Raw genomic sequence first — 21,848 nt, 5'->3', positions numbered from 1 at the left:
TTTTTTTTTTTTTTTTTTTTTCTGGCCTTTTGGGCCTGGGGGTTCAGAAGCAGAGGACCCCAGGCTATCACAGGCAGGAAGAAAGGCCTGTGTGGGGCTGGAGCCCAACACGACTAACCCAGCCCCCCCCCCAACAAAATTCTATGCGGCCGATTTTTGCGGGGTGTGTGTTGCTCCGCATAGGGAGCCCTGAGAGGCCTCCCAGTCCCCCAGCGCCATCACGGGAGAACCGGGAGACCAGGCCAGGCGCCCGGGAAAGGCGAGTGCAGAGGGCTGGGGGTTTGCAGGCGGCGGGTAGACGCGGTAGGGCTTGTCGCCTGCTCCAACTCTCACCCCAAGTCCGGCGGACGAGCAAATTAACAGAAATCCCGATATAAACGTTTAAAAATAATATCAGTTTTATTAAATATTCGAGAACGGATCCGGAGGTCGGATTTATACAGGAGGGTAACACGAGGGGATTTATTTATTTTCTCCTACTGGCTAAACAAACGTCATTCACTTTTTTTCTCTTTTTGTAATTTTCCTTTTTTTTTCTTTTTAAAATGGGGATAGGAACACTGACGGTCCTAAACATAAATATAAATACAGAGACCACAAATACAGCTAAAAATATTCACACAGAAACGGTCACAGTTTGTAATATGCCATAATGACCCCCAGGACTCTTTAAATACAATTTGCCTGGGCTGGGCATTTGCTGGGGCAGACGGGCTGGGCAGGGGCTGTGGGGAGGCCCTCGGGGTTGCTGTGGGGCCAAGGCGCGCCCTCCTTGGTCCTCCCGCCCTCCCCGGCTACCAGGCCGGGTCCGAGGTCCCGGAGCAGAGGCCCCAGGGCCCGGGAGCCGGCTCTCTGCGCGGGGGCGGGGTGGGGGGGCGGCAAGGGAATGGCGGGGGAGCCAAGTCCTCATTTGGAGGGAAATCTGTGGGGTCTGGAGCGAGGTTCAGGGACCTAGTCCCCAAGGCCTGTGGGGCGGGGGAGGAAGGGGCCTGCAGACGAGCCGAGAACGAGCTAGCGAGAGAGCCAGGAGGAGGAGGCGCGTGGGGAGAGTTGTGCGGTGAGGGAGGGGTCCAGAGCTGACTTTCAGGTCCACGTTTGACTTCCTAATTTTGTTTTAGGGAATCAAAACACATCAGTTGTGCCAGTGATAAATACAGAGTGTGTGATTAGGGGAGAGTCGAGGGAAGCGAGGGACAAGGAGAGAGAGGGGTGGCAGGGACAGTCCTGGTCACTCTTTCTGCTTCTCCTCTTCTGTCTCTTCCCGCTTCTCCTCCTTTCCGCCCAGGCTGTCGGCGGCGGCCCCTCCGCCGCCCCCCGAGAGCGTGGACGTGAGATTAGATTCTTTTTTCCACTTCATCCGGCGGTTCTGGAACCAGATTTTGATCTGTCGCTCGGTCAGGCAGAGCGCGTTGGCGATCTCGATGCGCCGGCGCCGCGTTAGGTAGCGGTTGAAATGAAATTCCTTCTCCAGTTCCAGGGTCTGGTACCGCGAGTAGATCTGGCGGCCGCGCCTCCGGTCCGCTCCGTAGCCGACCCCTAGAGATCCAGGCACAAAACACACTAAAAACAATCAGCAGACGATCTCGCCTAGCAAAGTCCTGACCCTCCCAACTTGGCCAGCAGCTCACAGTCCCCTCGGGCTCTTGCCCTCTTTCTTTTGCCCTGCCCCACCCCCACTGGGGGTACAGCCAGAACCCCAACTCCATTTAGTCCTCCCATAGGGTGGGAGGTGTGTGTCCCAAAGAAAGGTGTATGGGGTGTGGGGGCGGGGCAAAAACCAGGCAGAAAACTGCAAGTCTAAAAGCTGATTTTTGAAAAATCCCAAATTCTGGGGACGAGGGCCCTATTTCTCAATGACTGGGCTCCCCCGTCTCCCCAAGCACCCTGGCTCCATGGAAACTTCTCCCCACTTTTCTGTCCTCTCCTCCCCCCCTTCAGCCTGACTCGACTTTGGGGGGCTCCCCCTACCTCTGCCCCCCTCCCATCCCCTGTCCTGTTCCTGCCCCCTCAGTTCGCCTTGGAGCCCTCCAGTCCGTCAGGGGCCGAGGGGGCCAGGCCCCTGCGAGCGAGCAGGAGGCGAGCAGAGGGGGCAGAAGAGGGGCCCTGTCTCGGCGTCGGCGAGGAGACGAGCGTGATTGTTTTTATGGGGCCATAAAAAACTCTCTCCGCCCGTTCTTCTAGGGAAGCCGGTCATAAAGCCAGTTCAGTTTATTTAATTTATATCTCGGAGCTGTAAAACTCACCACTGTGCGAATTCATTCGCTGCATCCAGGGGTAAATCTGGATACTGGCTTTCTGGTCCTGGGGCGCAGTCCTGCCCTGCTCAGAACTAAAATCCTGAGCGATTGAGGTCTGTGTGTTATGTCCTAAGGTGTTTTGCCTGCAGTTTGAGAGCATGTCTTTCTCCTGGTAAAAGGAATTAGATCCATAGTCATACGGTCCCCGGCTGGAACTGAACACGACATTCTCCTGTGGCGAATAAAAGGGAGTCGAGTAGATCCGGTTCTGGGCAACGGCTGCTCCATAGGTCGAGAAATGCCTCACTGGATCATAGGCGGTGGAATTGAGGGCGACGTTGGGGAGGACGTCCTGGCCCCCGGCGAGGTGGCAGGATAAGGAAGGGTTAGTGAAGTAGGAATTCATCCCTTTGCCTTTACCTGGTCGGGCTATGATTTCTTTAATATTTATTTCTGTCTCCAGTTTGTACTCGGAACTAGATGGTTATAGGGACGGCTCCAATCCAGGACAGACAAAATGACAAAGTCAGCTGACCCCCTTCCAGCCAATCGCAAGCCAGATGTCAAGAAGGGGGAAAAAAATCGCTTCTGCTTCTGTTGATTCCCTAGTTGAGACTAAGTGTATGCTTTGAAAGTAAGACTTAGATTTCTTTTAAAAATACATATGTAAGGGAACTGGTTTGGGGGTGAAGGAGGGGTGCGTGTCCATGAACAGGGCCTTGGGGCCCAGGGAAGGACAGCTGTACTCCCAGGAAACCTCTCAGCCCCAGCTAACTTTGCTGTGCTGTGACTAGAGTCAGGCTGGACAAATCTCTGTATTTTCAATTGAATTTCACCTTTTATATCTGCCCCTTCTTAAGTTACATCCTGATTTCTCAATGAGAGGACCTCTTTCCCAGCTCAGGAAGGTCCCCAGAAATCCTACAGGAAATCCTGGCTTGACACCCCATGAAAGTGAGTCCTCCCCATCACTAAAGCAGTATATATTTTTTCCCATTAAAAAAAATCATAAGTAGAAAGAAATTTCATAAAACAGGGTGCCAAAAAGGAGAGTGTGGCTGAATATTGGGTGTGGGGGGATGTGGGGAGCAATAATTAGGTCTAAAGGGGTGAGGATGAGACTTCAAGGCACAGTGGCACAGCTGAAGTGGGCAAAGAGGCCATGCATCTGCTTTCTTCTGCCTCGTAGCCCCCTTCTGACTCTTCCTCAAGACTCCCTTTTTGGGGAAACTCTTGTAGTATTTTTGCCTAAAAGGGAAAATGTATAACAATGAAATAGGAAAGGGAGAAAAAGAAGTAAAAGATAGGAGATAGAGAGAGAAAGAGAGAGAGGAAGAAAGGAAGAAGAAAGAAAACTCTGTGAGTCTTTCTAGGGACATCAACTCCTGTTTATGTTGGTGAGAATTTATGATTTGGAGCCAGCCAGGGCCAGTGGGGTAATTCACATAGGATCCAGCCAGAAAGAGAAGGCTGGTTGGGGCTCTGATGAACAGTTAGCTTCTTGCAGGCTCAAGCCCCTGCACAGATCTAAAGCCTCCTGCCCCCTCCAGACTCACTGCCCTGCCAGGGGAGGTGCCCCTAGACCTGAACTCTGGGGCTTGGGCACCCCAGCAAAGGGCTCCTGGGGAGTTCTCACCCAAATGCCAGTCGCCCCTGGTGAGGCCTCTCAACAGCTCCTACCCCCATTTTTTGCTGCCTAGGGGCTGAGAAAAAGGAAGAGAAGGTTAGGAAAAGGCAGCTGAGTCTGAGGGAGCCGTGGTGGGCGAACTGAAACAGCGGAAGGTGTACAGATGGGGTTTTTCTCCTGATTAATCCAAACTTAATTTAATATTGTGACATAGGCTGAAATGCTTTGAGCTGACAAAAAGGGGACGGTGGGGCGTGTGCAGGGAGTAGTGAAAGCTCATATTTTCCCCTCACCATTTTGGGGGGGGCGATTTGCTATAACAAGAACCCGGATGTCGCCGGATTTTATGATCTTTTCCTTCTGTGTAACAAAGCGGAGTAATCAATGGGTAGCAATAAAGCCATAAACGGGACTATGCTGGGAAAAAACTCGTTTATTCATCTTCTGTAACGTTAAGGTTTCCCTGGAGTGTCACTAGCGGAGAAAAATAAAGTTTCGAACCCAAAAGCAGACAGTGTGTAGCTGCTGGTGGAGACAACATGTTAGTTAATACATGAACCTCGTTAGGGGGTTGAAGAGTCTTCCTGACAGACAATTTGTGTTGGCTTTTAAAAATACAGCCCCCATCCTTAGAAAGGAGGGAAATGTGTTGGTATGTAAAAGGGCAAGGGAAAGACTTCTATAATTGTAATGGTTTCTCCTATTAGACCACACGTTCTTCGTCCCAAGGAGATGAAGCTGAAAGGGTAGAGGAGGTTCTCAAATTAAGGAAGAAATTTTTAGATGAGTTATTTCATTTTGGGGTAACATGGCAGGTATACATACAAACATAGACATCAACATGCATTGCTTTTCACTCTAGAATCCAGCTGTCCTTGAATTCATGGCATGCCTGGGCAGAGGTTTCCAACAGCTGGTTGGGGCTCCAGGCCCCCTGGAGGGCAAGAGGTAGAGGGAGAGAGAACAAGAGGGGAGTATCCTGGAGACTGAGCTAGGGAACAAGTCTGTGCACCCCTGGACACAAGTAGCCTCTCTCAGAGTTCCCAGCCTCCTTTCTGCCCTGAGGGTAGCAGTGTAACAGGTAGAAGAAGCCAGAAGAGAGAGTAAGTTTCCCCCCATTTCAGAGAGATTGCTAGAGGGATAAATCATGTCGGTGATATTTCCTTCAAGATATTAAATTGTTGCAATGTACAACAAATTGAATGATGGAAGATAGGATGTCTTAATGAGGTTTCGCTTTCAATGAGTGTTGATTTTCTATGTATTTTAAAATCCCTTTTATGGGTAGGTGGGGGAGGGTGGGACCTTGAAAGAAAGAAAGGCTTCCGGCGAAGCATTTGTTACAATAACCCCCACCCCCCACCCCCCAAGGATGCCTGAGTTTCCTTGAGACCCTCTTCAACCAAGTCTGGAGAGAAAAGGGGACCCAAAGTTGGGAAGATTCTCTTTTGGAGCCTAAAGGAGGTGGGAGGTGTGTGTGTGGGGGGGTGCGACCTGAGGAGCAGAATGTAAGTCTCAGGCCCGGAAAGTTAAGTGTTTTATTACGTCCCTAAATAGAGGGCAGAGACTGAAAGGTCTCGCCGATTTATAATGAACAGAAACCAGCTGCTGGAAGAAAAAGGCAGAAATGCTGGAAGGGGGAGGGAAAGGAAAGCAGAAATACAAATAAATTCCCCCACTGCTTTCGGCAAAATTAATTTCCAACACACTCTCTCCCATCACCTTCCATTCCTGAGGAAAGAAGCCTCCTTTCAGTTAGATCTTTAATTATGCAACTGAAATCTGCCGGAAGGATTCGCTCGAAGGGGGGAGAGCAGGTCAGTTGAGCCCGATCTTCCCTCCATTGGATTATATTTTCCTTTTCCCATTTCATGTTAACTTAATTTTTTTCCCCAAAAGAACGGCTGTCTATGGGGGCAAAGCTGGGATGTGGATTTTTCTAAATATATTTATATTTTCCTGTTAAATTTGTCTGAAAACAATTATGGAAACTCATCAGCAGAAGCAAGAACAGATGTTTTATTAAAACTGCAGTTAAGCTCTGTAAATATGCACACGTCTTGGGAAGGAGGAGAGAGGAGTTGCTCTTTTTTTCTATATAACAAGCCTAAAAATCAGAGAACACCCCCATTAAGCAGATCTCAGTGCTGCTCTGGCCCCTTGGTCTCCCGAATCAGGTTTTAGGAGGGGGCCTGGTATCAAGAGCAGATTTTCACTTTTAGAGCTGTAATTAGTGGATTCAAAAACAGGATTCAAAAAAACACAGAAAAGAAGTAAAGGGGGAAAGTTGCCACTAGCTGTTTCAGTCCCCCCCCACCACCACCATCCAAAACACATGCTTTTCATGAGCGCTAATTACAGGAGAGGAATTTACTGCCTGCGCCTTGGGCCTGAGTAGGGTGCAGTCACTGGCCTGGAGTCCCCAAGGCTAAGGGTTGCACTGGAGCCTGGGCACTTAAGCACTCCCAATCCAGCTTTACTCTGCTCCAGGCCAGGGAAAAGCTGGGGGCCTGTGTGGCTCTGACCTGGGGAGAGGGTGGGTGGGACTGGACCCGGCCCTAAAGAGGTTCATGGGCAGGCCTCACCTTGCCTGCCTTTGCTTTCCACTCTGCTCTGGGAAATATATTAATTTCTTCTGGAGGGATATTTGAAGTGAGGGGGATGAGATCAGGAATTTTTTATTTGGGGCAATCTTTACCAGAGGTCCTCCTTAATTTGTGTTCTGCCGGTTTCCTCTCTCTCCCCAGATCCCCCAACTCTGTATGGATATTTGTGACTCACCCACCCTTGCACGCAGATATACTCCATTCCTGGCTGCCAGCGCCGCCAACAACAGCTCAGCTCGGCGCCTCCGGAGGTTGCTCAGGGACTTGAACAGTGGAGCCGCAGGACTCAACGCTCGGCCTGGGCGCTTGGCTGCCTGGAAGCTACTGCAGCTGCCCGTCCCTTTTCCCCCACCCCCAATTCTAGCTTTCCAGAGCAGGAAAAGAGCGGTTGCCCTGCCGGCCCCTTTTGTGCCACTGGGCGCGAGAGCTAAAATCCCTCTTACAGAGAAAGCTGAGATTCAATAATTGCTCAGCTCCCCTCACAATCGCACTATTTGGTTAAAGCTTTGCTGTTCTAGAGCGACTGTTCAGTTGGCCCGACTGGCTTATGATTAGATATTTTATTTAGAGATTTAAAAATAAATCCTACTCTAAATGCGTGGTGTTTTGTGTACAAGCTCTTTTGATCCTCCGTGGAACTCAGAGTAAAAGGATTGCCAAGAGAGCCTCCCGGTCTGCCAGAGAACCTGAATGCAGGGTAGGGAATTCAGTCTGCTTGGGGACACCAAAGCATGCCTCACCCAAGGGGCTTCCAGTTTCTCATAGATATGGTGGGGGAAGTTGTCTGAGCATGTACCTCCTCCCCCCCACCATAAACTCACTGCATTCCAAAAAGGAACACTCCTTCTCCTTTCAAAGTTCAGCATGGAGACGCTAGGAGAAAAGTGAAATCTGACACACCTAACCCAGAAATGGATCCCATTTGGGGGTGCCAATAATCTGGGGAAAGGGCCCAGGCTAGACAGCTGAAGGGAGTTGGGGGTCAGCAGGGAGGGGGAAAAGAGAAAGAGACCAGATGGGGCATGTCAAGCTGCTGAGAACTGCCCCAAACACTTCGGAGGCCTGTACTGGTGACTCCTCTTTTGAGCTAAGAAGTTGTTGAGAGCTGTTTTTGCTTTATTGCAATTAAACAGAGAAGAAAGGTATATGGAGGGGCTCTACTAACTCATGTCATATTTCCTCTCCTCTCTCTTTTTTTCCAGATTTCTGCCTGACCTTTCCTTGCTGGCATTCCACTTACTGCTGCTACCAGCAGCAGATACAAACCCTCACATCGGCATGTGTTTGGCTTCTCAATTCATTTCTCTGGCTAAAGGTTAAAAAGTAAAATAGGTTCCAAGCACCTCTGTCCCATCACATTCAGCCCTGAGCCCCCTTCCGGCTCCATCTGGAAGAAATCATTTCTGGCTTTTTGGGGCCTGGCTCCCAAGCCTCCCACCTCTATCCGAAGCAGCTGAATATCAGCTGAGGAGGGGGCATGTGGAGAGCCTGGAACGGAGCTTCTCATCCCCATTGAATGGGGATGACGAGGGAGCTCAGATGCCTAGGAATGTTGCGGGGGGCAAAGCAAGGGGCCTTGCATGGTCCAGGAGGAAAAATTAACATACAGAATATTCAAACTATTTTCTGCCCCCAAAATAGGGCCTCAAGAGGGTGTCAGATGAGAAAGAAGGGGTGATAGGGGGTGTGCTGCTCTGCCCTGGGCCAAAGGATCCCCATTGCCCTGGCTTCTCTTATACCCTTTGACATCTAGTATTGCTTGGACTGATTTTGGAGGTTTATGAGAATTGTAAAATTCAAGAACTAGTCATTTATGACATCACACTGAGTTGCCATAAGAAAATTATAGTCATAAAACCTATATACAGCAGGAGTTTTGTGTGTGGGTACCCAGCCTAACCTCACTTTTTATCCCTTTCTCCTCTCTTCTTTCCCTGGCCTAACTTCTTCTGCTTGAAAATAAAATGTTATTATGTTCTGGAACAATAAGCCAACAATGAAACATACTGCTCATTTCCCTATAAATAATTTTATCCTTTATTGTTTGCAGATCTGAAAGAACCATTTAATCTGTGCTGGCAAAAAGAGGGAGAGAGATGGGGAGGAGGGAATTAATTTCAGAAACAAGAGTATTACTTATTTCGATTCTACTCTTTTAGATTTGATAGCCAGGAGCAAGATTAAAGGCGAATTGCAGCCTCTCTGACTCTACACCTGGCGGGATTGGAGATTTATAGGATCTTTAGTGAAGGGGCAATTTAATTTTGTAGGATTTGCTTAAATTCCCTGCTATTTTGGGGGGCTGAGGAGAGGGGAGAGTGAGAGAAGAGTGACATGTTTTATCTAATTTTATGAATCCACCAACATTACCCTGATTTAAAACCCAACAACCTGTGTTTCAGGGAAACTTCTGCAGAAAGGAGTAGGGGAGTGGGGTGAGGGGGGTGTGCTCAACTTTCTTAATGACTGTGGCCCCCTTAACCTAGCGGTTACCAGGGGGAAGGAAGAAAAGCCGGAGGCAAGGGGAGGGCTGCTCATAAGTCTCTCCACCACCGGGACACCCTGTGGTTTATGGTGTCCCCATAATTCCCCCGACCCAATAAACAGCTGCCCTATTTTAGGACGATTTCTGCTTCCTCCCCTCCAAAAGGGAGAATGAGGGAACTTGTAAGGGTGGGAGGGGGTGCTGGAAAGGGGAGGGAGCTCGGGATAGCGCTGCACTTTGTTCTCCTGAGCGAGTTTGCTGGTTTGGCGGGTTTCTGACACAGGGTGGCAGCAGACAAAACAAGTAAACAACTCACAGACACAATAAACAGGGGCGGCTATGACACCATGGCAGAAGCTGTGGGCCTGGTGAGGGGCACAGTTCTGGGGTAATGTCACCCCAGCGCCCCGGGTGGTCAAGGTCTGAAAGCTTGAGGCTGCCCTTGGTGAGAGGGAAGGAAGGTGGAAGAAGGCTGCGCGCCTTCCTGCGCAGCATGTCCCGACTCGAGAGACTTGGGAGCAATCTGATCGCCTAGAGAGCAGTGGAAAACCCCTCGAGCTCTGCTCCTCTCCTTACTTTCTTTTATGGGGTTTTCTAGTGACATTTGTATTTCCCCTCTGCCCTGTCTTTGTGGCCCCAGAAAGGAGAAAGTCTGGGAGAGGAGGCTGATTAATTCGCCACCCGTACTCAGGGCTCCAGGCACCGCGGGCAGCCGGGCCCAGCTTCCTCTCCCCTGCCGGCCGGACCAAACTTTTCCCCACCCCGGGCTTGCCCTGGCTAAGGTAGCAGAGAGGATTAAAATGCAATCCCACCAGTAACCAGATCTGGGTATTTGGGGGACCTTAGAGAGTTCCTAATCTGTCCCTACAGACACAGGCACATCTGAGGTGGGGTGAGCAGCCAGGACAAGCAGGAAGAGGAACAGATGTTCACCGTACCTCGACCCCTTTTGGCTTCACCTTCTCCACCAGCCTCTTCAAGCACCCTTGCCTGGTGGCAGCCACCCTAGACCACTGCCCAGAGGCTACCTTGTTAACTACTCCAATCCCTTCAGCACCCCAGGGAGGCTTCCAGCACTAGGGCCCAGCCCCAACTGTGCAGAACTGCTCGCAGGCCCACCATACCCTCGAAAGGGTCTCACAGAACTCATTTTCCAGACAGCTGGGTTCCCCTTGTGAAACATTCTCTAAGTAGGGGAGGCTTGTGGGGAGGTGTGGAGAGAAAGCAGAAGGGATTTAGAATTTCTCCAGCCCAGCTGTTTGGACAGCAAAAGCAATAAGGTTTGAGAAAGCTTTTGTGGCATCCGTTGCCTATTGGAACCCGCATACTCCGATTCCAGCGCACACGTATCTCCAGCAGAGCATACACAGAGGGCCTCTTTGGTGCACCCAAGTACTTCCAGGAGCCCACTCTCATCTAGTGAGGACTAACAAAATTTTGTATGCACATAAAATGGTTTTTAAGCAAATGTGGGCATGGTTATACACAATCAACAACTGAGGAAATATGAGTCTGTATCTGTACATGCATAAGTCTGAGTCTGTACATTTGAGCCCATATATAAGAAATGTATAAAGCTACCAAGCCTGCTTTCAGAATACAACAGCCAACCCACAAGGTCGCCTTCTCCAAACAAGGTCGCATTCTCCGTGGGGATCACAACTGTCAGACCAGAGAGAAAGGGTTTGCTCTGCTCATTTCTCCTTAGCTAGGAATCGGTGCATGAAATACAGCAGATGGTAAGGCTGACAAAGCCCCCATAAGGGCAAGCCTGAGAGTGCCCATGGGTTAAGGTGTGGGGGCCTGCAGGACTGTAATCAAGGCTCAGAAGGGAAACTGCGGCCCTGGGCTCCAGGGAATGTTGCCAGGCCCTGACCCACAGATTCAGTGTCTCTGCAGCCTCAGCCCGAGGTTTGCAGAGTCCTTGAGCCAGATTCTATTCTCAGCCACCCTGACTATTATTAGGTAATCACAGAAGAGCTCTCCTGCAGCAAAAGACCATGTCTACAGAAAATTTGGCCTGCAAGGAGGCTGAGAGTTGCTAATAGTGGCCCCTCTTGTGTTCCTGTTTCACAGCCAGAGAGGGAGAGAAAGAAGGGAAAGAAAAGCGAAAGTAACCGAGAAGCAGAGGGCTAGTATTGGGGTCCTGTTTATCCCCTGGCCACACTGCAAAACTGGAAAACCAGGACCAGTCACTTCTGCTATGCTTTCTCCACATCACTCTGTCTCATAAGGAGGGGTCTAGGAGTGAAGGGCATAGGGTAAGGTGTGGGGGCCTGCAGGACCATAGCCAGGAAGGGACAGAAAATCGATAAAAACATTATATAAGGACCTCAGGATGGTGCTATTAACCTCAAACCCTAGTACCCCGAAATCTCGCTGTCAGCACATTCAATTAGATCCCTGTAGGCCTAGAAAAATACCCCAGTCTCGCCCAGGCCCGCCCCTCCGATGGGAGGGGGCCCTTTAATATCTCAGGTGAATCCCGACTGGCCTGAATGGCCTTCTCCGCAAATGGTTTTCTTTCGGGGGCGAACAAAGAAGCGCCCCCCTCACCCCCATGTCAGTGCAGTCATCCACAGGGGCGGGGGCGGACAAAATAAAGGCGAAAGAGAGAGAAATAGAAGCCTCACCGGTCGGCGGTTCCCACATTACACCAGGAGAAAGACTCCCATTTTCGGGCCTCTCGGGCCCCTCCACTGTCCCACCGTACTCCCCTTGCCCTTTTCAGGTCCCATAGACTCCGGATCCTGGCCGCCCACTGCCTGGTTCCCCGGGGCGTCAGCCTTTGGGCCTTTCCTGAGCGGCGGAGAGTGCGCGGCAGCCGGAGCAGGCGGCGGGCTGGGCCCATTTGGGGAGAGCCAAGCGCTTTTCCCGATCGTAAACAAGGAACGCGAAATTAGCCCCTCGGCAGACGCCTCTGCCGACACGCTAGTCCTATGGGGGGCGGGGGGAGAGGGGGAGAGAAAATGCCATTTCTTCCCCCGGGAGAATACCTCAGAGGCCTTTATGTAGGCTGCCAAAGGGGAATTTGGGGGCGGCAGGAGAGGAAGGGAAGGGGGTTATGTAAGGAGGAGAGAAAAGATTCGCAGCTCGGACTCAAGGGGTTTGATTTGAACGCCGTCGAACTGTGTTTTTAAGAATATGATAAAAACGGGTTTTGTTCCCACTCCCCCCCCCCCGACGACGGGTTAGGGTTTAAACAGGAAATCGAGGATGATCCCCTCCCCCACCAGGGCTTGGCGCAGAATCCCCGTCGCGCCTCTGGGAGAGGACTGGGAGGGTGTGTTGCCTCGGACTGAAGGTGAGTCTGGCGCCCAGACTCTCAACTCCCAGGCATATGCGCTCCCCAGCCCCGGCTCTGGGGTGTGTCTGCCTGGGTCTGTAAGCGCTTGCGTGTGCGTCGCTCATACACAGAAACACACATTATAGGGGTCATCTCGGACCCAGGCCCGGGAGCAGGGCGGGGTCGTATATCAAACTGTAACACATTCCGGGCCACATACATTTGGAAAAAATTAAGCCACTGTGTTATGAAACCATATGTGTCGGGTTAAAACTATACAACACGCCATTAGCACCAATTATTAGGAAGATCCAGGGCGCCCAGGAGCCTCCCGGCCGCCCCATTCTGACGCTCCTACCCTTTGAGCCGGCCGCCCCTTGAGTCCTCACTACCTCCACAGCACCCAGGAAGCCCTGCCCCCGAAGCCTGGGCCTGTCCCCACCCTGCCTGAGGCCTCCCCCATTCCCACCTCTGCCCCTGACAGGGCAGGTCCAAGCCTAAGGCAGCCATGCGAGGCGGGTGAAGCAGTCCAGTGGACATCCCGGGTGGGATGGCCGCGGCTGGGGGTGGGGGCGCCGGGCCCGGGAAGGTAAAGCGGATAGGCCTCTTTTCTCCAAGCACAAGACAGCTTTTGAGTACCGCATACCCCACCCTCCACCCGCAGTTCAGGGCACCTCCCACCCCTCCATCCACCCTGGAGGGGCGGGAGCATGGGGTGGGCAGACGCTCTCCCCTCAGCTGACGCGCACCAGCTACCAGCCTCCCCCCTAATTGCCAATTAACAGGCCCCGCCGCCCGCCTGGCCGCGCGGGCTTCCTGCTCTGCGGCCCGGCCCCGGGCCCACACTGCGCATGTGTGAGCTCTGCGGCCGCGCGCTCCGGAAGGGAGGGGACTGCCGGACAGGGAGGGGGAGGCGGAAAGTTTGTTTGCGGGTGGGGGGCTGACTTTGCTCGGGGGGCAAAGAGCACAGCCTACAGGTTCTCTCTCCTGCCCTGGAGTTTGAGCTTCCAGGCCCCTTCCGTCTAGGTCCCATTAGCCAAGAGGCCGAGATCTATAATAAACAGGTACGGACACGGCGGGCATCAGGCGGAGGGCCGGCGCCCTCGACTCCGGGCTTGCGCCCCACAGGCGCAGTCCTCTTGCCCCCCCCCCACGACCCCCAATTCGGCGCACAGTGACATTAGGACAACACACTCGCCGCATTACCAGTTACCAGTATTCCGGTTTAACCCCATTTCTCTCCCTCCCCCACATTTCCTCCCCGTAATTACCCACGCGCCCACCCTCTCGCCAGCCCCCTCTCCTCTCTAACCAAGACAAGCCGCTGCTGTCCTTATCTTGAAACCGCCACCCAGCTACGGACCATTAGTTACATATTTGAACCAATAAGGAAACACTTACCGGGCGCTGCTGTCACTCTCCCTCTCTCCCTCTCTCTCTGCCTCTCTCTCTCCCACTCTCTGTCTTTCTCGTCTTCCCTCATTCTGTGCCGCTGCCGAGCCTGTCTCAGCTCCACACACACACATGTACTTTACATAAATTTAAAAATAAAAAGAATAGTCCTAGTCAAAAAGCCAAACAAAATTAGGGAGAGTTGCAGGAAGGGGACAGGAGGAAGAGTCTGGGAGACGGGAGGGGCAGAGGCATCTGCAGCTCCCCATCTCAACTCCTGCTCCCGCATTCCTCCTGCCCCTTGGGGGCCAGAGGGTCGGGAAGGGAGAGAGAGATGCCCTCAACTCCTGCCTCTCCCCTCCCATCCCCACCCTCCCCAGGTGCCCCCGGCTTCCGGCAACTCCACCTGGGAGGAAAAAAATGAAATGAGGGAAAAATAATTATTAATCAGATTAATAAAAAAAAAAATACTGATAATGAAGGGAGCGCCCAGCGCAGGTTTCCCTGGCAATGGTTAGGCTCTTACAGGGAGGACTGTTCTGCGGAGCGCTCCGAACGGACAAACCACAATAAAAAGTTCACGTTCATGGATGGAATCCACATGACTTCTTGTGGCCAATCCAACTTGTGAGTCGATCGTAAACTTTTATTACTCAGCTGTAAATTTTCTGCAAACAACCGGGAATGCGATGCATTTGTGTAGCGTGTGCAAATGGGAGCCGCGGTCGCCATGTTTACCCAATTCTCTCAGAGAGGGAGCATCCCCTGACCCCCACCCAACCCCACCCACCGCCCACTCCCCACGGGCCAGGCTGCTCCCGGGGAGCGCGGAAGGAGCTGGGTGGGAGGGGGGCCGCACGCGGAGAGAAAAGGAAGGCTTCAGGAGCTGGGGCTTGGCTGCCTCTCTTCGCTGTGCCGAATTTTAAATATTTTCCTTAATAAATTGGGGTATTAAGGTTGGATCTAGGGGAATTAAAGCTTTGTAAAGATTTGTGGCCTTGGGGCAGTGACGGCTGGTGAGTGAAGGGACTGAAAAGGGAAGCCATCTCTATCCCTACCTTCTTTTCTAGGAGATCAACATTTTTTTTTTTCCTATCGGGGTGTTTCTAACCCCCACTCCACGTCAGACAGGAACAGGAGTCACAGGCCGCTGGCAATCTCCCAACCAAACCCGACCCGGCTGTGGTCTGAAGAGCTGAAAGGGCTGAACGGGTCCCTGGGCATTCCTGCCGAGGCAGCAAGAGGGGTGAGAATTTGGGGTGGCCTCCAGGACCCTCAAAGCAACCCTCACCCCCATTTCCCTTTCTCAGAGAGAATGACATTTTCCTCCAAGACCATCCCTCGCATTGCGAGGTTCTCTTTTCCTAGGTTCAAATGGCAGCTTACTCACAATCTTTTCACAATTAAAATTAAAGCCTAAGATCTTGATTCCCGCTTCTTTTTACTTTGGGGTGCAAGGCAGTTTGAAGCTTTTTTGATCTTGTCAGGTTACCCACACCCACCTGCCTTTTTCAGAAAAATTTCCCGGTCAATGTCTGGGCTGCTGGAATGTACTTCCAAGGCCCTGAAAAAAGAACCTATTACTGGCCTGAATTCCACCTTCCACGCTAAAATTCTGAGCATCCCTTTTCTCCAGACCCCTAGTTTTGGTAGTGAGTCCAGCGTGGGAAACCCAGAATAAATTCCCACATAGAAACTATTTGTTGTGGGGTTGCAGCCTGGCCATCCTCCCCACTGGCTGGAGATTTGAAGGCCAGAAGCTCTCCCCTTGGTCCTGCATCAAATTGGCATGGGGACCTCAATGGCTGGGTACCCCCACATCAACCAAAAGAGGATCCTTCACCCCTTCCCCAAACTTCTTCCACAGTAAGCAAAAAGCAGTTCCCTCAGCTGGACGCAGGGACCTCGTTTCTTTTACAAACCCACCCATAAATTTTATAACAGGTAGTTAAAAATTACGAGGAGGAAGCGCTGGCCCAGCTTTTCACAATGGGCAGTGGGGAGAATGGGACAGCGCTGCGGGCAGCTCACCGGAAATTTTACTTCTAGTCTGTGGCACAACCTGTTCTGAGTTCTCTCTAATTGGGGCTGGGGTAACTTTTCCAGTTGTCAGGCAGTCACTGGGGCATCTCATTTGTGGAATATGAGACTGAGAAGGCCAACCCAGTCTCCTATGGAAGGGTCCCCCAAGGAGCTCTTTAGGGTGCTCATTACCTCCCTTACCCCCCACCCCTCAGATCTCCTGCAGGCCCGCATCACTCTTGGCCTTTGCAATGGGGAAGTGGGCAAGGAAAGAAAATGCCGAGAATTAAAAAAAAAAAATCCAGAGAAACGAATTTACCCCCAACTTAATAGCTGCATTATCCTGTCTCTACGGTTGAGATTAGAATAATAAATTCAAGGCGAAATGAGCGAGATGCTTCAACTCAGCATTTTGAAAGATACTATTTTTCACAAATCACAAATAGCTTTCGGAAGCCACTTTGATTGGCTAATAAAAAAGTAAAGAATGGGAGTAAGTCCTATCTGCAGCAGCCGAATGGTCCCCATTCCGGTAATGGGACGGCGGGAGCATTTGGGAGGACGCGTTTCTAAAGAGAGCGCATCCCGCTCGCAATTACGTTCCCCCATAAAACGGGTTTTTACCTCCTTTTCTTTCCAAACGAGAAAACAGAGGCAGTGGGCAGGAGGGGCGGAGGAGGGGGTGCTGCGTGAGGGGGCGGCTGGGGCTCCCTTGGTCTGATCCTCCCGATGCCAGGCATCTTGAGCGAAGCCGGGCGCCAGACGCACCCCGCCCTCCGACGCGCCGGGCTTGGGGCCACGGACACTGCTGAGCGGGGCCAGGAAAGAATGGGATATTTGCAGCGGGGGACATGGGGAGAAGCAGCGAGGCTCTTTGGAGACACTTAATGCAGGGTTCATTCTGCTCAGCTACTGGGTCAGATATTTTTATTAATAGCAATAATAATTCCACGCTTAAAAATGAAACGGCTCTCGGCCATCCCTCGGAGTATGGTGGAGACGCCCGTGGGAAGGCCTGAGGTCCGAGAGACATGCTCTCTTTTTGAGCCTCCCTGGTGGGTAGCCGGGTTGTCCCCACAAATAGGGTTACCTGGCTGGTGTTGCAGCTCACAGCAGGGACCCCAGGTTCTGGTAGATTTCCCGGAGCTCCTGCTCAAAGCTATCCCCAGCTGCCTGCAGTATATGCTTCCACTCCGCAGCCTCTCTTGTGCTGCAATCCCCTATGAAGGAGCCTAACCTAATCATGTACTCAGGACCACTTTGCGTGGAAGCCAGGGACTGGGACCCCAGTGAAATTACACAAGAATTGGCCTGGGCCTGGGTCTGGGAAAAACATTGACCAGGAAAGAGACAGAGGTAGAAGAGACAGAGCTCGCGCAAGCGAGCAAGATCTGGCCTCAAAAATATTTTAGTCTCTGGGGGTCTGGTTTTTAGACCAGAAGATTCCCCTCCCCTCCCTTTTCCCCCTCTCCTGGCTGAGTCAGAAGCCTTGTATCTCTGGAATTTGGGATTATTTGACCAGAATCTTATTGGCATAAACAGAGTTCTCTGTCTACGACGCTCCAGAAAGAAGTGAGAGACCCCTTTGCCCCTGGGTCCCTAAGCCTTCAACTTTTTATTTTGGGGAATAATGACTTTAATGGAGACTCTCCTTACTGATATGGGACTGTCCATTCAGCAGGCATCCCCCACCCCAGGCAAATGGCCCGCACTATAGGGGCCAGGCAAGCTGCCCAATTGCCAAGGTGAAGCCCGGAGCAGGCTTGAAACAGCCGGAACAGAGGCTGGGGTGGACACAGTGGGCTGAGTGACAGTGATGGCTCTGTGCAGCCAAGTTTGAATTTCAGGATGTGGACCCAGGCTGGTTGGTGTACCAGATCACTCACTTTCCCCTTCCCCTCTCCTCTCCCACAGGCTTAAGCTTCCTCATCCCCCATACTTAGCATCCCCCATCTTTAGTCATCTTCCACCCAAGCCCTTCAGACAGGTCAGCTGCCTTGAGCCTCACACTCCCCCCACCCTATTCGCTAGTCTGGTGCTGGGTGCTGGGTGCCAAGGGTTGGCCACAAGGGGCGTGTGGAGATGAAAAAGAACCCACTGCCTTATCCTCAGCCTCAACCCCTGGAAGAGAAAAGTATAGCTGTGGGAGGGGCATGGGGCAGATTCTTTGTCTGGGCCCAGCCCAAGGCTGAGGAAGAGGGTGGATGACTGAGGAAATCTTTCTTCCCATTGGGGTCCTGGCAGCTAGAAACCCACTCTGTTTGGAGCCAAGATTCCCCCAAGAGCATATTGTATACACCTTCCTCTCCCTACCAATGATCTCTTCCTCTTCTTCCTCCTGCTCTCAACCTCCCACCCCTTTCACCTGCCCTCCTAGCCCAGCCTGCCCTCTCAGTCCCCAGGCTCCTGTTCACATGAGTTCCCCCATCCCAAAGCCAGATAATTGGAGGAGACCTTGTCCAGATTGTTGGGAAAGGGGGATAAGGAGGGAGGGGGTAGAAAATGGGAAAGAGCTGTGGAGAAAAAGCAAGTCATTCCAGCTTCAAATATTTTTCTCCCTTTTTTTTTTTTATTATGACTCACGTATACAATACAAAGTACTTGGACCAGGAACAGGGCTGTCGGGACACAAAATCTACATTCATAGCTGGACATAAGACAAATGACCAAAAATTATTATTATAGATATATTTTAACGTTTTTTTTTTTTTCCTTTCGAGCACATTGCATAAACAGAGAATTCAAGACAGAGTTAACTATACATTCAGTGCAATTTAGTTCTACTCTACTGGGGTTAGAAGCACAATAAAAGCGCACAGGACCGGCGGGCTAGGCAGTCTCAGTTGTTGGGTTTTTCTTAGTGAAATAAGCAGCAACAAACGACAACAAAACCGCATTACAAATACTCTCAAAGCAGGGTTTCTTTCTATAGGTAGTGATAAAATACGTTGGAGGTTTCCTTTTTTTTTTTTTTTTTCACTTTACATATTTTTCTCTTTTTTTCTCCTACAGTAGGATTTTTTAAAATTCCTTTTTCTTTGTCAAGATTATTGCAGGTTCCCTTTAGGTAGTACGTTAAAGATTTATTATCAGTATTGTTATTAATATTATTATTATTTTCATGATTATAGTGATCTCTGAGCGCTAACACCAATGCAGCTCAGAGGAAGCCGGGCCCAACAGAACAGAAATCAAACAGCGAAGGAGAGGAAGGCATGGGCCCGAGTGACCATGGGATGACTAGGTAGGATTTTAGAGGTGACTGCAGGCTCCAATCTACCCCATGGAAAGAGGGGGAGGGGAGAGACCCACATTTCCTTCAGATTTCCATCAGGTTCCTAGAGAAAGTCAAGAGGGAGTTTCTAAGCAGGGTGTCCCAGGGAGGGCAAGGGGATATTCCTTGCTATATTTTCCTTATTTAAAAATTTTTTTTTTCCTTTCCTTCCCTTCCCTTCCTTTCTTTAATTTTTCTTTCCTTGTTAAAAAATCTAGCACACTAATGCTCACATAAAAACAAAGCCACGAGTCTTCTTCTGCATTCTGAGGGGGATCCCCTCTAAAATAAATACCAGAGAAGCAGGGAGGTGTGATTGTGGCAAGAAGGGGCAGAGAGAGGAGACAAGGAGGCCAGGTCTCAGACCTTAAAATCCAGGAAGGACTCAGAAGGTTGGGGGTAGGGACAAGTGTGTGTGTTGGGGCAAGGAGAGAGACAGAGAGTCTGAACTTTTCGCTGTCTCGGTCTCCCCCCTCCAGCCCCCAAACAAATAGAGTGGGGGAAATCCAAAGGTAATAAAACCAGAGCTGCAAGTATCTGACAGGTAGTTAGAGTTGTGAGTGTCATTCTATTCTCTATAAAAGCAAATGACAGTCGTAAACTTCTCAATTTATCTGCTACCATAAAACGAAACTTCAAGGGAGTTGCTAAATGGGGGGAAAATCTCTCTTTTTTGCTTAGTCCTTGTTTTCTTCCTTTTCCTCCTCTTCTTTCTCCTCTTCCTCATTTCCTTCTTCCTCCACCTTCTCTTCATCTCGGGCTCCTGGCAATTTATCCTTGTTGTTCTCCTTTTTCCACTTCATCCTTCGGTTCTGGAACCAGATCTTCACTTGTCTCTCGGTCAGTCCCAGGGCGTGAGATACTTCAATCCGGCGTTTTCGTGTCAAATAAGGATTAAAGAGAAACTCCTTTTCTAGTTCCAAGGTCTGATACCGGCTGTAAGTTTGTCGTCCACTGCGTCGCCCCGGAGCTGGACAGAACAGAACCCCAGTCTGGTTACGTTTGGGTGGGGGTTCAGTTTTCCCCTGCCACTCTTCCTCCCCTAAAGTTCCACCTCTGATCTCCCCAGTTTTCTCCCCTGCGGAAGAGGCAAGAGCAGAAGGCAGGCAAGAGCAGGAAAGTTGGGGGATTGTTTTGGTTTGGCTTCACCTTGGGAGGTGGGGTGGGGTGGAAGCAGGGACTGAGGTCTGTCTGGAAACTGGGGGTTTGCAGAGGCCAGCAGGGGAACCCTGCAGAGTCCCCCCAGGCCTGCAATCCCAGGAAACTGGCCCTTGTAGCTTTGTTTACAAGTGAAGAGTGTCATTTAGTGAGCAGGGCTGGGGACAGTCTGTTTCCAAAAGAAAGGAAAAAAGGCTTGGAGGTAAAGACAAGGGGCTCTGCCCACTGCCCACTCCTTGCCTCTCTCTGCCTAATGCTTTTCCAATAAGAAAAATAATTGATCTCCTGGAATGTATCACTGCTCTGCCTGATTGCTAACTGGAGACCAGCAAATAAATCACGGGCCATCCCTGCCGGAACTTGTCGCTTTATGGCTTCCCCCTGTACTTCGAAATTGGGCCGTGAGGGGCCACCCTTGGAGGGACTCATGACCTGAGCTGTTCTGCAGATCTCAGCAAGACCCCACAAGTCCTTGATTTGGGGGGAGCCTGACTAGGGTCTCCTGGACCTCTGAGACCCCTAACTTTATGGCCCCCCTCCTTTCAAGCACTTTTGCCCCCTCCTCTCAGACTCTCTTCTTTCCAACTGGGGGAAGTACAGAAAAGTTGGGGTGGTGGCCCTCAGGCTAGTTCTCTGGAGGCAGTGGGTACCCTACAGAGCCAGAGCACCTGTCCTTGGGGTTTCACCACTCTCTGGCAAGGGGAGAGAAACAAGGGTCTCCCTTTGCCCAAGACAGCCTGGCCACCATCCTGCACTCCAGGCTCTCTGCCTTTGGAGAGGCTGGTAACCTCTTCTCAGCTATCTCCCTAACTTTGACTTTAGAGGTGGGGAGAAGGAGAGACAGGAGAGACAGACAGAGATGGAGAAAACGAGATTTTTTTAACCCTTTGCGTCCACACACTACCTTTCCCCCACCTTCACCCCAATCCCCAAAATGTCCCAGGCACCCCCCACCCGCCCCACCCCCTGCAGACCCTTCCCAACCTCCAGAAACCCACCCAGGCACGGGGGTGGGGCAGGAAAGACCCCAAAGCCAGGAGGGAGAGCGAGGGCAGACAAAAAGGAGGCGAGGGAGGGGGGAAGACCCCGGAGCGCGGGAGACCAAGGGGGAAAGAGAAAAGGCTTCTCACCGTGGGGTCTCATCCATGGAAACATGAGGCTGGGAGACGAGTTTTGATTTAAGTGGCCTTGTCCTTCGCTACTGTTAGTGTTGGCGGAGGATTTACAGTCGGGATATTGCACCACGCTCGCCTCTTGCTGAGCCCCATAAAGGGACTGTCTGGGGAGCGCCTCGTAGCCATAGAATTTGGAGGCGTCTCCGTGGCAGCTAAGCGAGCACGGGTTCTGCTGGTAGCCCGAGTTGGAGATGCCGGAGGTGCCGTGGTGGAAGAAGTCTTGGACGTGGTGCGAAGCGTGCTGGAAGCCGGGCGCCGAGCCGCCGGGCCCGTACACCAGCGCATGGCTCCTGCCCACGCTCTGAGGGAACCGGCAGTCGTAATAGGCCGGTTCCAAGGACTCGCCGCCTTTGTATTTGGAGAACAGGGGGTTGACGAAGTAGGAGCTCATGCTGGGTACATGAAAACCCGCGGCCCCCTCCCCTCTGGCTCACGACTCCCCCGCCCGGTACCCCCGAAACTCCCCTCCCCCCGGGACCGAACCCCAGGCCGACTGGCTCCCCGGACTGGGCTGGGCTGGGCTGGTGGGCTGGGGCTGGGCAGGTGGGGGGGCCTTCGGGGCTGAGCTCGGTCGGCTCAGCAGAGC

The 21,848-nt window shown here is 51.7% G+C and overlaps 2 protein-coding genes across 4 annotated transcripts in view; both read right to left on the bottom strand.

Moving 5' to 3' along the window:
- Nucleotides 1–374: 374 nt before the first annotated feature.
- Nucleotides 375–14,212, bottom strand: HOXC6 (homeobox C6). Of its 2 annotated transcripts, XM_008576097.1 has the most exons (3): nucleotides 13,643–14,212; nucleotides 2,244–2,589; nucleotides 375–1,536 (listed from the first exon to the last, which is right to left on the bottom strand). In XM_008576097.1, exons 2-3 carry the CDS (start codon nucleotides 2,395–2,397, stop codon nucleotides 1,229–1,231), a joined length of 462 nt encoding a protein of 153 aa, XP_008574319.1. In that variant the 5' UTR covers nucleotides 2,398–2,589; nucleotides 13,643–14,212; the 3' UTR covers nucleotides 375–1,228. The 2 variants fall into 2 exon arrangements, with proteins under 2 accessions (XP_008574319.1, XP_008574314.1); XM_008576092.1 differs by lacking the exon at nucleotides 13,643–14,212 and having other exon boundaries at nucleotides 2,244–3,955.
- Nucleotides 14,213–18,204: 3,992 nt separating this feature from the next.
- Nucleotides 18,205–21,848, bottom strand: part of HOXC8 (homeobox C8) — a 12,488-nt gene continuing 8,844 nt past the window's right edge. The window contains exons 3-4 of one of the 2 annotated variants that reach the window (XM_008576070.1): nucleotides 21,218–21,823; nucleotides 18,205–19,899 (exon numbers count right to left, since the gene is read on the bottom strand). In XM_008576070.1, the coding sequence (XP_008574292.1) occupies nucleotides 19,607–19,899; nucleotides 21,218–21,653 (729 nt within the window). In that variant the 5' untranslated portion in view covers nucleotides 21,654–21,823 and the 3' untranslated portion in view covers nucleotides 18,205–19,606. Of the gene's footprint in view, nucleotides 19,900–21,217; nucleotides 21,834–21,848 lie in introns of those variants that run through there. The other variant, XM_008576062.1, reaches the window with a different exon arrangement.

Source organism: Galeopterus variegatus, unplaced genomic scaffold, assembly GCF_000696425.1.
Source record: "Galeopterus variegatus unplaced genomic scaffold, G_variegatus-3.0.2 Scaffold60, whole genome shotgun sequence".
Taxonomy (NCBI): Eukaryota; Metazoa; Chordata; class Mammalia; order Dermoptera; family Cynocephalidae; genus Galeopterus; species Galeopterus variegatus.
The sequence above is the reverse complement of the archived record's forward strand: the minus strand, read 5'-3'. Positions and strand labels throughout refer to the sequence as shown.